A 12,236-nucleotide genomic window follows, 5' to 3' on the forward strand; every position below is an offset into this window, starting at 1 on the left:
CGAATTGAGGTTAAATGTGTAATGGGATGCTCTTATGGTCAGGTGTCCACAAACTTTTGGTGGTATAGAAACACCACAAAACAATAGTTTTGGCTGAAGAAGCGCTCAAGTCCCGCCTCCTCAGGAACTGTTTTAAATAAAAGACAAATTTAATGAATTTTAATTGTATATTAATAATCAGTGATCAGTTGTTTAATGTTTTTTACTTAATGCCCAGAAAAAAGTATGAATATGTAAATTAGACACGCCCCCATGTCTTTGTTTTAAAGCTAGGTCAGAAATATGTTGTTAAACAAACAAGTAAATAAAAAAATGTTCATTTAAAAGGCAGAAAGTCCTGTTTGTTGCAGATGAATGATCATCTTGTCTTCTTCATCTCTCTGCAGTGATCCTGATCCACGCCTCGCTCCGTCTGCGCAGCGTGAAGAACAAGCTGGAGAATAAGATCGAAGGTGTGGGGCTGAAGAAGACTCCCATGGGTGTGATCTTGGACCTGCTGGATCAGCAGGAGGAGAAAGTCAACAAGATCCAGGATTTCATTGAGAGCAAGCTGAAGGACTGAGAGACGAGTCCGATCCGTTCCGATCTGCACTTCTCCGACTTTCTCCTCCCGATCCGTAACTCATCTAACGCTGCTAATTCCAAATATTAGGGAATAAAGCTCAAATAAAGCTCCTCTCCCTCGTCCCGTCACGTGTTTCCAATCAGGAACGTGTTTCAGCACTTCTGCTCCGAAACAAAAACATTCAAACATTGTTTTTTTTTTTTCCCAGAACAGAAATTATAAAATTAATTTTAAATATAAAAAATTCCAAAGATTAAAAAAACTTTTAAAAATCCCACAAAAATAAATCACAACATTTCAGAGTAGTTACTGTTTCCTTCATAACAAGTTTAAAATGTAAAAATATTGTTACACATTTCCATCAAAAAATTAAATAAAAAAATTATCGTTCCAAGTGGGAAAAAAGTCAATTAAAAACATCGACAAGAAAAAATTGAATACCAAAAAATTCCACATCATTGTTACGAGCTGCAAAAGAAGAATCCACTTTAGAAAGCATCATTTAAAAGACTTACATTTTTGTCAAAAAGAAAAATGTATAGAGAAATTAAAAATGTTTTTTCTCGTTTAGTTTTTGCTGTTCGTCACTCTGACGTCTACGGTGTGTTTTGTCTTCCCCGTGTTTCCGATTATGAATTCCGACTTTATCATTTTATCGCCAACTTTATTTTTTCCATTCTAAAGTGCAGTATGAGGTCACACCTGGCTGTCACGTCGCTCTCCTCTTCCTCTCTGTGCTTTATCTCTTACACCTTTAGAATTTTCCGTGTTCTTGGGATTGGATGGGATGCTTTTGCACTGAGACTCAAAACCGGCTCTGATTGGTCCAAGTCTGATCAGGCATTATTATGCAAATGAGCGAATTTGACTCATTCTCGTTTTATTCCGTTAGTGTAAATAAAATTAAGCACCTAAAACTCGTTACTATGTGTACTGTGTGTCTGTGTGTGTGTGTGTGTGTGTGTGTGTGTGTGTGTGTGTGTGTGTGAGAGATGATGTAACCTATTGTAGGGAACTTTTTGCATGTAATACGCTTCATGTCTCAGATCGGAGAATTGTGTTCACACCTGCATGTTTATTCGGATTATCCTGATCCGGATTATTCCGTCACGTGTTCATGGCATCTTGGAGGTCTGATGTATTATATCATGTTACAGAAACTCTTTATAAATATATAAAAAATATATTCTTTTCTTTTAGCGCTCGTGAGTGGATTAGCATGGCAAGCTAACTTAAACCGTATACGCTAGCTTACCTGTGTCTATGCATTTGTTTTTCTTTTTTTTGTTTTACTCATTTATTATAAATTAATGTTTAATTAATTAATGTTAATTAAACATCTCCCTGTTTGAGAATATAGAGGAAGAACAGAAAAGCACTTTTTTCAGGATTAAAACATTTCCGTTAGTCTACAACTTGATTTTGCTCGTCGTGGTAACAGCTTTGGGATTTAAACTCATGACCTTCTGGTGACTTGAGTTTAATCAGCGCCAATTTACATTTGATTTATTTGCTACCAAAGAAAACAATCAGCAGACCTCCAGTAACTCACAGGAATCATAAAACATTTTAAATTAATCAAAAGATTTAATCTAAAAATGTATTTATAAAAATGTACAGATTTATAAAATAATTCAAATAAATCCAAATTAATTAAAACATTTTAATTAACTAGCTTTAATGAAACTTAAATTAATTTATCAAAACCTAAATAAATAAAACAATGAAAGTAAATCCAAAACTGAAAATAAAAAAGCGTAAGTGAATTAAATCCCATGATCGCGCTCGGATGCAGGATCTCTGGTGTATTTAATCACGTTTGTTGGTGAAATCGATTCATGATTGTAATTGAGGAGGTTGTAAGAAGCAGAACGAACTCTGTTTACACGCGTCTCCTACAACTTCAGGATTCAAACTCGTGACCTCCTGGTGATTTGAGTTTCATCAGCGCTAAATTATATTGAATTTATTTGCCAGGTCCGAAAATCAGCAGACGTTTATCATCATTAATCACTAAAATCGGACTCAAATCAACTCGAACAGAATCAGAATTTAAATCAATAAAATTTTTTATTAAAAAATCGAAATCATTTTAAAATAATTTAATTAAAATAAATTAGAAACCCAAATTAATTGATATAACTTAATAAATACATTAAATCATTTAAATAAATCTAAATATTGAACGTGAAAAAAAAACAAATTTAATAAAATCTGAATTATTTATATTAAAACAAATCCATAATAACACTTAAATCCAAAACTCTGCTGCATTCAATCACATATTTATTGGTGAATTCCTGTAAACCACCCACATGGTCATTGTAATCAATATTGGGGGGTGGGATCTCATTGATTAAAGCATTAGACTCTGGATCAGAAGGTCACAAGTTCAAATCCCAGTACCACCAAGCTGCAACTGCTGGGCCCTTGAGCAAGGCCCCTAATCCTCATTTGCATTTGTCTGCCAAATGCTATAAATGCAAACCATGATCACCATATTAACTCGTGAGTGTTGAACAATTCTCGTGCTGATGAGTGTGTGTGAGTAAAAGACTGTTTTATACCTATGCAATGAAAAGACAGGAAACTTCACAAATCCATTTCTGCAAAGAATTTCCTTCCGTGTCACTTTATTTCTTTTTATTTTACATCATAATCTATTACATGATGATCCTCAAACCAAACTGCTTTTTAAAATCTTGTCTTTTTATGGTTGATGAAGATCTGTTCGAAAGCTTCCTTTAACCTTCATCTGAATGTTTTTTCTTCTGAGATGGAAACTGATGCAGATGCAAAGCTAATAAAAGTCGCTGACGTAAAACTTTCTGTTCTTCCGGCGTCTGTGTGTTTCCTCTGGGTTTTGTGCTTTCACACTTTGTGTGTGTGTGTGTGTGTGTGTGTATGTGTGGTGCCCTGACAAGTAAAAAAAACAAGATGAATCATTTGTGTGTGTCAGCTCTCATCCACATGAGTCGACTCTTGCAAGTGACTCTTCACAACTAATCACCAATATTACAGAGTGAAAGTCAGTTGTGATGAATTGCGTATAAAGACAGTATGCTCAGCTACAGACACGCACTAAACACTGCCAGGACTGAACACCCGAGCAAACAAACAAAACAACAAAAACAATCCCAGGTTCCTTTTCAGTACAGTAGCTAAACTAACTACAAATCAGGGATCTGAAAAATGTGTTCCATCACAGTTTAGTAGTGACGACTTTATACATTTCTTCACTGAAAAAAATGATAGTATTAGAAAAACAATTGTGGAGATCCAACCTCTGAGATTATCTCCTGATCCAGTCTCACCTGAAACTCCACATCTACACTGTTTTACATGTACAGGACAGGAACTAATCTACTGAAGGAAGTGTTCCATACAGCTGGTGAGCCTCTTCTCAATATTATTAACTCCTCACTATCTTTAGGTCACGTCCTTAAACCCCTCAAGGTAGCAGTTATTATGCTCCTCATTAAGAAACTTATTTAGATCCAAACACACCATCAAATTACAGACCCATTTCAAATCTCCCATTTATATGATTTTAGAAAAGATTGTCACTGCTCAGTTCTGTTCTGAGAACAAGATCTTTGAAGAGTTTCAGTCAGGTTTTAGGCCCCATCATAGCACAGAAACTGCTCTAGTTATAATCACTAATAAACTGTTTTTAGCTTCAGACCAAGGCTTCATCTCACTGTTAGATTTACAGTTACATCATTGTTGAGGTTGTAAACAGTTCATGTAAACTTGTGGTCTTAAGCATGTTGTAGCAGACTGTCGATATTCACTGATATTCTAGAACATGATGAAATCATCATGGATAATATCCAGAACCATTAGTAGCAGTGGTGCGGGTTCATTCACACACATTATCCATGATCTTGAACATTGCTCGTGATCAGTGATGAGTTCTTTCTGTGTATAAGAGCATGTTCTAGAGGCCACGTCATGGATGGTAATCATCACCATTTTTTGTGAAAGTTGGCACGTCCACGATCACGGGGTAATTAAGTTGTAATCACGAGTGGTACATTCTAAAACACTTAATGACTGTGTTTTAGAATGTACCACTCGTGATTACTTAATGAAGTGATAAGACCAAACTCAACCTGCTTAAAAAGTCTTATTGCATTGTGCCACGTTAAGTTTTTTCCTAACAGTTTTCTATGGGAGGAAATTGCTAACGTGTAATTAAATGTTTTACGTTCGTATTCTGGACACGTGCTCGTCTGTACATAGTATGCTTTATAATTAATTGGTTTACTAAGTTTAGTCTTTTAAAAGTTTTAATGCATTTAGTGTTTTTTAAATGTCCCATTAACAGGAAAGAAATAATATAATATAATGCATGGCCTTTTAGGACTTCCTTAATAATGTGTGTGCTGTTAGCATTCATTTCACTGCTGTTCTTTACAGTGATGTAAAACCAAGACCATTTCCAGGCTTATATTTTGAAAAATCTCCATTTTGGGAATAAACACTAAACCTAAAGTGAGAAACCAGTTTCATAAAATCCGAAATGGATGAATTATGATTTCTGCAGGTTGCTCGGCAGTCACGTGGTTCCGCCTCCATTGGCCGTGCACATATGCGCATGCGCGACCGGCCAACCAAGCGGCGCCGCTGAGGGGACACCGTGCTTTGCCGCCATGCCTCGCGTCTACATCGGCCGTCTGAGTTACCACGTCCGCGAAAAGGACATACAGCGCTTCTTCAGCGGATACGGGAAGCTGCTCGAGGTCGACCTGAAAAATGGGTAAATAACAAACCAAAAAAAACGCGTTAAAAAGCGTCGATTTAGCGCGAACACGAACACACGGAGAGCGCGTGCAGTCAGGCGTCATGGCGGCGGCCTGTATAATCTCAGTGTATTTCAGTTACCTGTGGGCTACAGATATGCATCATAACTGTATTATATCAATCATATTCTCAATCTTTAATCTTAAACATTATTTTTTGGCATAATTTTTGTAAAACGAACTTAGCATGGTTAGCATGCTGTCTCCCCTCCCCCTCTCCCGCCTTCTGCATACCGATTGGCTAAAAGTGTACGACCAGACGTTCACTGATTGGAGGATTTCCTTGATATCACCTAATAACCGCTTATCGCGTTAGGGATAGCCAATCAGAATACAGTGGGCGGGGCTAAATGGGCGCTGGGACTTTCATGTTTGGTTGAACAGGAGTGTGTGTGTGTGTGTGTGTGAGAGAGAGAGAGAGAGAGAGAGAGAGAAGAGAGACACAAGATACGAGCGCGCGTGTTTAATAACTGTGCGTTTAATAGCTGTTTGTGGAACAGGGACGGGGGTTTCAGGTGTGTGGAACAGGGACGGGGGTTTCAGGTGTGTGGAACAGGGACGGGGTTTCAGGTGTGTGGAACAGGGACGGGGTTTCAGGTGTGTGGAACAGGGACGGGGTTTCAGGTGTGGAACAGGGACGGGGTTTCAGGTGTGTGGAACAGGGACAGGTCAACAGGGACATGTTGGACGGTCAAGGGAAGGAGAGGTGGGGCTTATGGACGGTCGGGAAAGGACAGGTGGGACTGATGGATAGGTGTGGCTGATGGACGGTCGAGGGGAGGTCAGGTGGGGCTGATGGACGGACGGTCGGCGGAAGGACAGGTGGGGCTGATGGACGGACGGTCGGCGGAAGGACAGGTGGGGCTGATGGACGTTTGGGGAAGGACAGGTGGGGCTGATGGATGTTTGGGGAAGGTCAGGTGGGGCTGATGGACGGTCGGCGGAAGGACAGGTGGGGCTGATGGACGGTCGGCGGAAGGACAGGTGGGGCTGATGGACGGTCGGCGGAAGAACAGGTGGGTTTTATGGACGGTCGGCGGAAGGACAGGTGGGACTGATGGACAGGTGGGGCTGATGGTAGGTCGAGGGAAGGACAGGTGGGGCTGATGGTAGGTCGAGGGAAGGACAGGTGGGGCTGCTGGACGGTCGGGGGAAGGACAGGTGGGACTGCTGGACGGTCGGGGGAAGGACAGGTGGAACTGCTGGACGGTCGGGGGAAGGACAGGTGGGACTGCTGGACGGTCGGGGGAGGGACAGGTGTTCACAACATCAAGATTTGAACGTCTTCTGTCTCCTGGTCTGTTGCGTTAGGTACGGCTTTGTGGAGTTTGAGGACACGCGTGACGCGGACGACGCCGTGTACGAGCTGAATGGGAAGGAGCTGTGTGGCGAGAGGGTGATGGTGGAACATGCCAGAGGACCTCGACGTGACCGGGATGGATATGGAGGAGGAGGTGGTGGAGGTGGAGGTGGTGGTGGAGGAGGAGGAGGAGGTGGTGGTGGAGGAGGAGGAGGAGGTTATTACGGAGGAGGCCGCAGTAAGTACAACCATCAGTGTGAACAAACACTGCCTCGTAAAAATATACGTTCACACCATTAAAATATTTCAGCTAATATTTCAGAACATATCAACTGATTAGAATTTTTATCAAGGCCGTGGAGTCTGAGATACTGATCAGAGATCAGGATTTACTGAGAGTTCTCGTTAGATTCTTTGAGAATTTTTCTTCAGAGAACATCAGTTTATTGAAGCCCTGAGCTGTACTCTGGATTCCATTCACTTCAGCTCTGTCAGACTGGCAAAGAGACAGAGCGAGTGAGAGAGAGACGGACGGGCAGAGCGAGGGAGAGAGAGACGGACGGGCAGAGCGAGGGAGAGAGAGACGGACGGGCAGAGCGAGGGAGAGAGAGACGGACGGGCAGAGCGAGTGAGAGAGAGACGGACGGGCAGAGCGAGGGAGAGAGAGACGGACGGGCAGAGCGAGGGAGAGAGAGACGGACGGGCAGAGCGAGGAGAGAGAGACGGACGGGCAGGCGAGGAGAGAGGCGGACGGGCAGAGCGAGAGAGAGAGACGGCCGGGCAGAGCGAGGAGAGAGGGACGGCCGGGCAGAGCGAGGGAGAGAGGGACGGCCGGGCAGAGCGAGGGAGAGAGGACGGGCAGAGCGAGGAGAGAGAGCAGACGGGCAGAGCGAGGAGAGAGAGGCAGACGGGCAGGCGAGGAGAGAGAGAGAGAGGCAGACGGGCAGAGCGAGAGAGAGAGAGAGAGAGACGGACGGGCAGAGCGAGGAGAGAGAGAGGCAGACGGGCAGAGCGAGGAGGAGAGAGAGAGGCAGACGGGCAGAGCGAGGAGGAGAGAGAGACGGACGGGCAGAGCGAGGAGGAGAGAGAGACTGACGGGCAGAGCGAGGAGGAGAGAGAGACAGACGGGCAGAGCGAGGAGAGAGAGAGAGAGAGAGGCAGACGGGCAGAGCGAGGAGGAGAGAGAGGCAGACGGGCAGAGCGAGGAGAGAGACGGACGGGCAGAGCGAGGAGAGAGGCAGACGGGCAGAGCGAGGAGAGAGACGGACGGGCAGAGCGAGGAGAGAGGGACGGCGGGCAGAGCGAGGAGAGAGAGAGACGGACGGGCAGAGCGAGGAGAGAGGCAGACGGGCAGAGCGAGGAGGAGAGAGAGACGGACGGGCAGAGCGAGAGAGAGAGAGAGGGACGGACGGGCAGAGCGAGGGAGAGAGGCACGGACGGGCAGAGCGAGGGAGAGAGGCACGGACGGGCAGAGCGAGGGAGAGAGGCACGGACGGGCAGAGCGAGGGAGGAGAGAGAGAGAGAGAGGCAGACGGGCAGAGCGAGGAGAGAGGCACGGCCGGGCAGAGCGAGGGAGAGAGGCACGGACGGGCAGACGAGGGAGAGACGGCTGTTGACCCTGTGACACTGGAGACTCCTTACTTGCATCCTAAATATGTAGAAGGTTACAATCATAAAAACCTTCCCACCAATGAGCTGTTGCTGTACGAACAATAAGGTACTATAGGGCACTTTCTGGACCAATCAAAATCCAGAATTTACCACCGCATGTTTATTATATGCCGTGTCCGACCATACAGAGGACAAGAAGCCGGTCAGGCTCTTGAATGAAAAACGGATGATTTAAGACCCTGAGTGTTCTTCAGGGTTTGGAAGAAACTCTGCAGAACATTGTGAAATGTTGATGTGATTATCATGTTGTGATTGTAGCGCACAGTGGAAACTTTTACAACAGCAAAAGCACAGAAAATTTGCGATTGGGTGATGAATGTCTGACTGCCATTTTATTTTCAGTTTGATTGCCACAGTAACAGAGTCCTTGACGTTTCATTTTGAGACAGTCCAGTGGGGGGCCGAGGCCGTGGCTGAGTTCGTTGTGGCTAAGATGACTCCCTGACCGCTTTGGCCTTGGCCTTCACCTTACAATGTGTGTGTGACCTTTGCCCCCTCCCCCTTGATGCTTTGGCTGACCTAACCGGAAGCCAAGATGACAGCAGCCTTTTGCCAATAGACCAGGGGTGATGGTGAGGAATGTTAGTTATTATGTTCGATTTGGAAAAAAAAACAAAAAAAAACCGATGTAAATAATAATAAAACTCAGTTGTATGATTGAGGGAGATCTGAGTTGCGGCTCAAGCGTAGATGATCGAAAGGAAAAACATGTCTTCATGTTTTAATTTTTTCTGTAGTTACGATACACTCCGTAATGTGGAGATGATTTTCTTGGAGACGTTATAACCGTGTGTGTTGTTTTACTTTAGTTTTTTTTTAATTATGAGTCTGTTCCTAATAGTAATGTCCAGTGATGGAGGCAGCAGAAAAGCTCGTGCCTGAGTGTGTGAACAGGTTTGAGATACAGCGTTTGCTGCTAGTTTTAGACTCTAGAGTTAAACCTGTGTGAGATGAGGATGAGGAGGGGGAGGATGAGTACCCAGACTGAGGTGTGTGTTTCTCCTGTCTCTCTGACTGAAGGTGGCTACAGCAGCAGGAGTCGCTCTGGCCGTGATAAATATGGCCCTCCGGTCCGCACCGAGTACCGGCTGATCGTGGAGAACCTTTCCAGCCGCTGCAGCTGGCAGGACCTCAAGGTGAGAGTCGAGATCCGGGAAACTCTGGTTTAGTGATACCTGTACCTTCCAGCCAATCACAATCCACTATTCACACCTGATGTTTCTCCTGCAGGACTTCATGAGGCAGGCGGGTGAGGTGACGTATGCTGATGCTCATAAAGAACGAGCCAACGAGGGTGTGATCGAGTTCCGCTCTCACTCAGACCTGCGCAGGGCTCTGGAGAAACTGGATGGAACTGACATTAATGGCAGGAAGATCCGACTGATCGAGGACAAGCCGCGCCGCCGCCGCTCGTACTCCGGGAGTCGCTCCAGGTGTGTGGGGGTGTGTGGGTGGTGGTGTGTGTGTGTGTGTTGTAGGTCAGTGGAGGTCATATTATAATTATATAAAACCCTAACTGAGGGTATTTATATATAAAAATATAATGAAAAAATGCGAAAGCCACATATTGAGTAACTCTTTAATTTAGACGTGTTAAAGTTTCTAGAGCTGCTTGTTGAGGAGTGAATGTGGGATTTCATCTTTAACAAATTCACTCATGCTGCCTCGTTTCTTTCTGTAAAAAGTAAAAAAAAAAAATAAAAAAAATCACCATTTGAGGATGAACGGTGAAGCAATTTGTGTAAATGTATTGTTTTTAATAATAATCGCAATTTGACAAACTTATAAATAATATAAACCATAACATTTTCAACACACATTTTTGTTTAGTTGTGAAGAAACGACATGGCGAGGACTGAAAAAGTCCTTGTTTTTATTTCAAGCCTCCCAGTCCACGCTGCGACACGCCGTTTTCAAAGAGCTACGTTTTCATGCGGGTGGAAGAAGAGAACGAGAGAAAAATGCACGTTTTCGAGCGAAACCGTATTAGTGAGGACGTGGCCTAAAGGGTTTTTTTGGGTGGAGTTTGGATCAGATACTCATGCTGCTAGATTGGATCTACACAGCTGTTATCGGGTGTTACGTTGTGACGCAGCAGTTGTAATGACATTACAGCGCCCCCATCTGGTGACTAAACACATGGAAAACATCAGAGATTCTAACTCTGACAAGCCTCAGAGAGTGTAACATGCTGGAATTTAAAAACATTATTTCTGATATTAAATATTATCTTTAATATTTAAGTTGTGTTTGAGTCTGGAAGAGTCTGGCATTTTTAAATGTAAAATGTGTAGAAACTCCTGACAGTCACGTTTCCGGGTTGTAAACGAAACACGTTTCTGTCCTCAGGTCCCGCAGTCACCGGCGTTCCCGCAGCAGGAGCCACCGGAGCAGCCGATCCCGAAGCAACTCCAGGTCTCGCTCAAGGTGTCCATCATTCCTAATATCTTTCTCTCTCTCTCTCTCTCTCTCTCTCTCTGATCCCTCGTTCTAACTTTCTCACCTGTTGTCTTTCCCTCTCCAGGTCTCGTTCCCGCCGGCACAGATCTCGTTCCAGATCCCATGACAAGTCCCGCTCCAGGTCGGGTCGCAAGTCCCGCTCCAAATCTCCGTCCAGCAAATCCCGCTCTCGCAAATCCCGCTCACGCTCTCGCACGCAGAAATCCCGCAGCAGGTCTCGCTCTCGCTCGGGCAATCGCCAGTCGCGCTCCAAGAGCACTTCCAAAGTGAAATCGGAGCGCGGCGGGTCTCGGGGCGGGTCTCGGGGTGGGTCCCCGGGTGGGTCTCGGGGCGGGTCTCGTGACCGATCAAAAGAGAAATCCACGAGTAAGAAATCGCGTAGTCGCTCAGCATCACCCATGGAAAACGGAAACGATGAGAGAGCCAAATCCGCCTCGCGCTCGCCGTCTCCTCCGGTAGGGAAGAGCGGCTCAAAGTCTCCGGAACGTCGCTCACGCTCCCGATCCAAATCTGGCTCCCGCTCTAAATCCCGTTCCAGATCCGCCTCTCAGGACTAAACCACCCCTAATCGAGCGTTTACGTGATCCGGATGTTTAACTGATTCCCTATTGGTAGAGTAGATGTTTTATACAAGGCATGAGCAGAAATGAGTCCGAAATATGGATCTTCATCTTCGTCTTTGTTCTGTGTGTAAATGACCATAGAATTATTATTAATAAGAAGAACTTTTTCATGACCCGTGACTCGGATCGCTCCGTGTGTCCCATGTTCCTGAGGCGCTCCTGGACAAGTGCATTTCCCGAGAAGTTTAGAGAAGAGCTGACACGTTTGGATGCTCCTCCAATGTTCTCCAACTCTGTTGTAATCCATTACATTGTTCATTGTATAAACGTTTGAACTTATAATCATTTCAGTCCATTTTAATTGTAAGGTTTATTAAAAGTTCTCACTGATCTGCTCCTGCAGTTTGTGTTGTTTCTAAACACCATCTCACAGAATTCAGGGTTCTGCTCAAACATCATCTCAGAGCTTCACTTCCTTTCCTTTTCTGATAAAGATCCAGCTGTTCATCACTTAGTGAAGGTGAAGAGGTTTCCTCTTTATTAAAAGTTCTAAGTAGAGCCTACTGAGAGCTGAAACCTCCTTAATGTCCAAAGAGCCCTTGAGGAACCTTTGATGGTGTTGGGTGCAACATGTTGCTTATCATTTCTTTGGTTTGTCTGTTTTGGTTGAACCATCAAACAAGATTTCACTTCACACAAAACAAATCTAAAGAACTTTAGAAGAACATTTTTAATTATCAGCCCATAATCTTGATTTCAAGACTTTTCTTTCACAGGTTTCTGTTAAAGTCAGGTTGTAAGCTTTATATAGTAGATCCCCTGAAGATGTGTTTTTTTTGCACTTGTCTTCTGTGGCTAATTAAGGGTTCTTC

The 12,236-nt window shown here is 44.4% G+C and overlaps 2 protein-coding genes across 2 annotated transcripts in view; both read left to right on the forward strand.

Moving 5' to 3' along the window:
• The window catches only part of arl6ip5b (ADP-ribosylation factor-like 6 interacting protein 5b), a 4,311-nt gene extending 2,822 nt beyond the window's left edge, over window positions 1–1,489 (forward strand). The window contains exon 3 of the mRNA XM_046869002.1: window positions 387–1,489. Within this exon, the coding sequence (XP_046724958.1) occupies window positions 387–562 (176 nt within the window). The 3' untranslated portion in view covers window positions 563–1,489. The remainder of the gene's footprint in view (window positions 1–386) is intronic.
• Window positions 1,490–5,155: 3,666 nt separating this feature from the next.
• srsf6a (serine and arginine rich splicing factor 6a) lies at window positions 5,156–11,754 on the forward strand. The gene is made up of 6 exons (XM_046869001.1): window positions 5,156–5,327; window positions 6,682–6,908; window positions 9,362–9,477; window positions 9,572–9,774; window positions 10,691–10,768; window positions 10,866–11,754. Exons 1-6 carry the CDS (start codon window positions 5,221–5,223, stop codon window positions 11,356–11,358), a joined length of 1,224 nt encoding a protein of 407 aa, XP_046724957.1. The 5' UTR covers window positions 5,156–5,220; the 3' UTR covers window positions 11,359–11,754.
• Window positions 11,755–12,236: the final 482 nt, after the last annotated feature.

Source organism: Silurus meridionalis, chromosome 16, assembly GCF_014805685.1.
Source record: "Silurus meridionalis isolate SWU-2019-XX chromosome 16, ASM1480568v1, whole genome shotgun sequence".
NCBI lineage: Eukaryota > Metazoa > Chordata > Actinopteri > Siluriformes > Siluridae > Silurus > Silurus meridionalis.

Bases quoted from the DNA above. Each gene is read 5' to 3' on its own strand.
- srsf6a (XM_046869001.1), top strand. From the start codon at position 5,221: ATGCCTCGCGTCTACATCGGCCGTCTGAGTTACCACGTCCGCGAAAAG. The intron at 5,328-6,681 runs GTAAATAACAAA...CTGTTGCGTTAG, and splicing joins GAGGTCGACCTGAAAAATGG to GTACGGCTTTGTGGAGTTTG. The intron at 9,478-9,571 runs GTGAGAGTCGAG...TTTCTCCTGCAG, and splicing joins GCAGCTGGCAGGACCTCAAG to GACTTCATGAGGCAGGCGGG.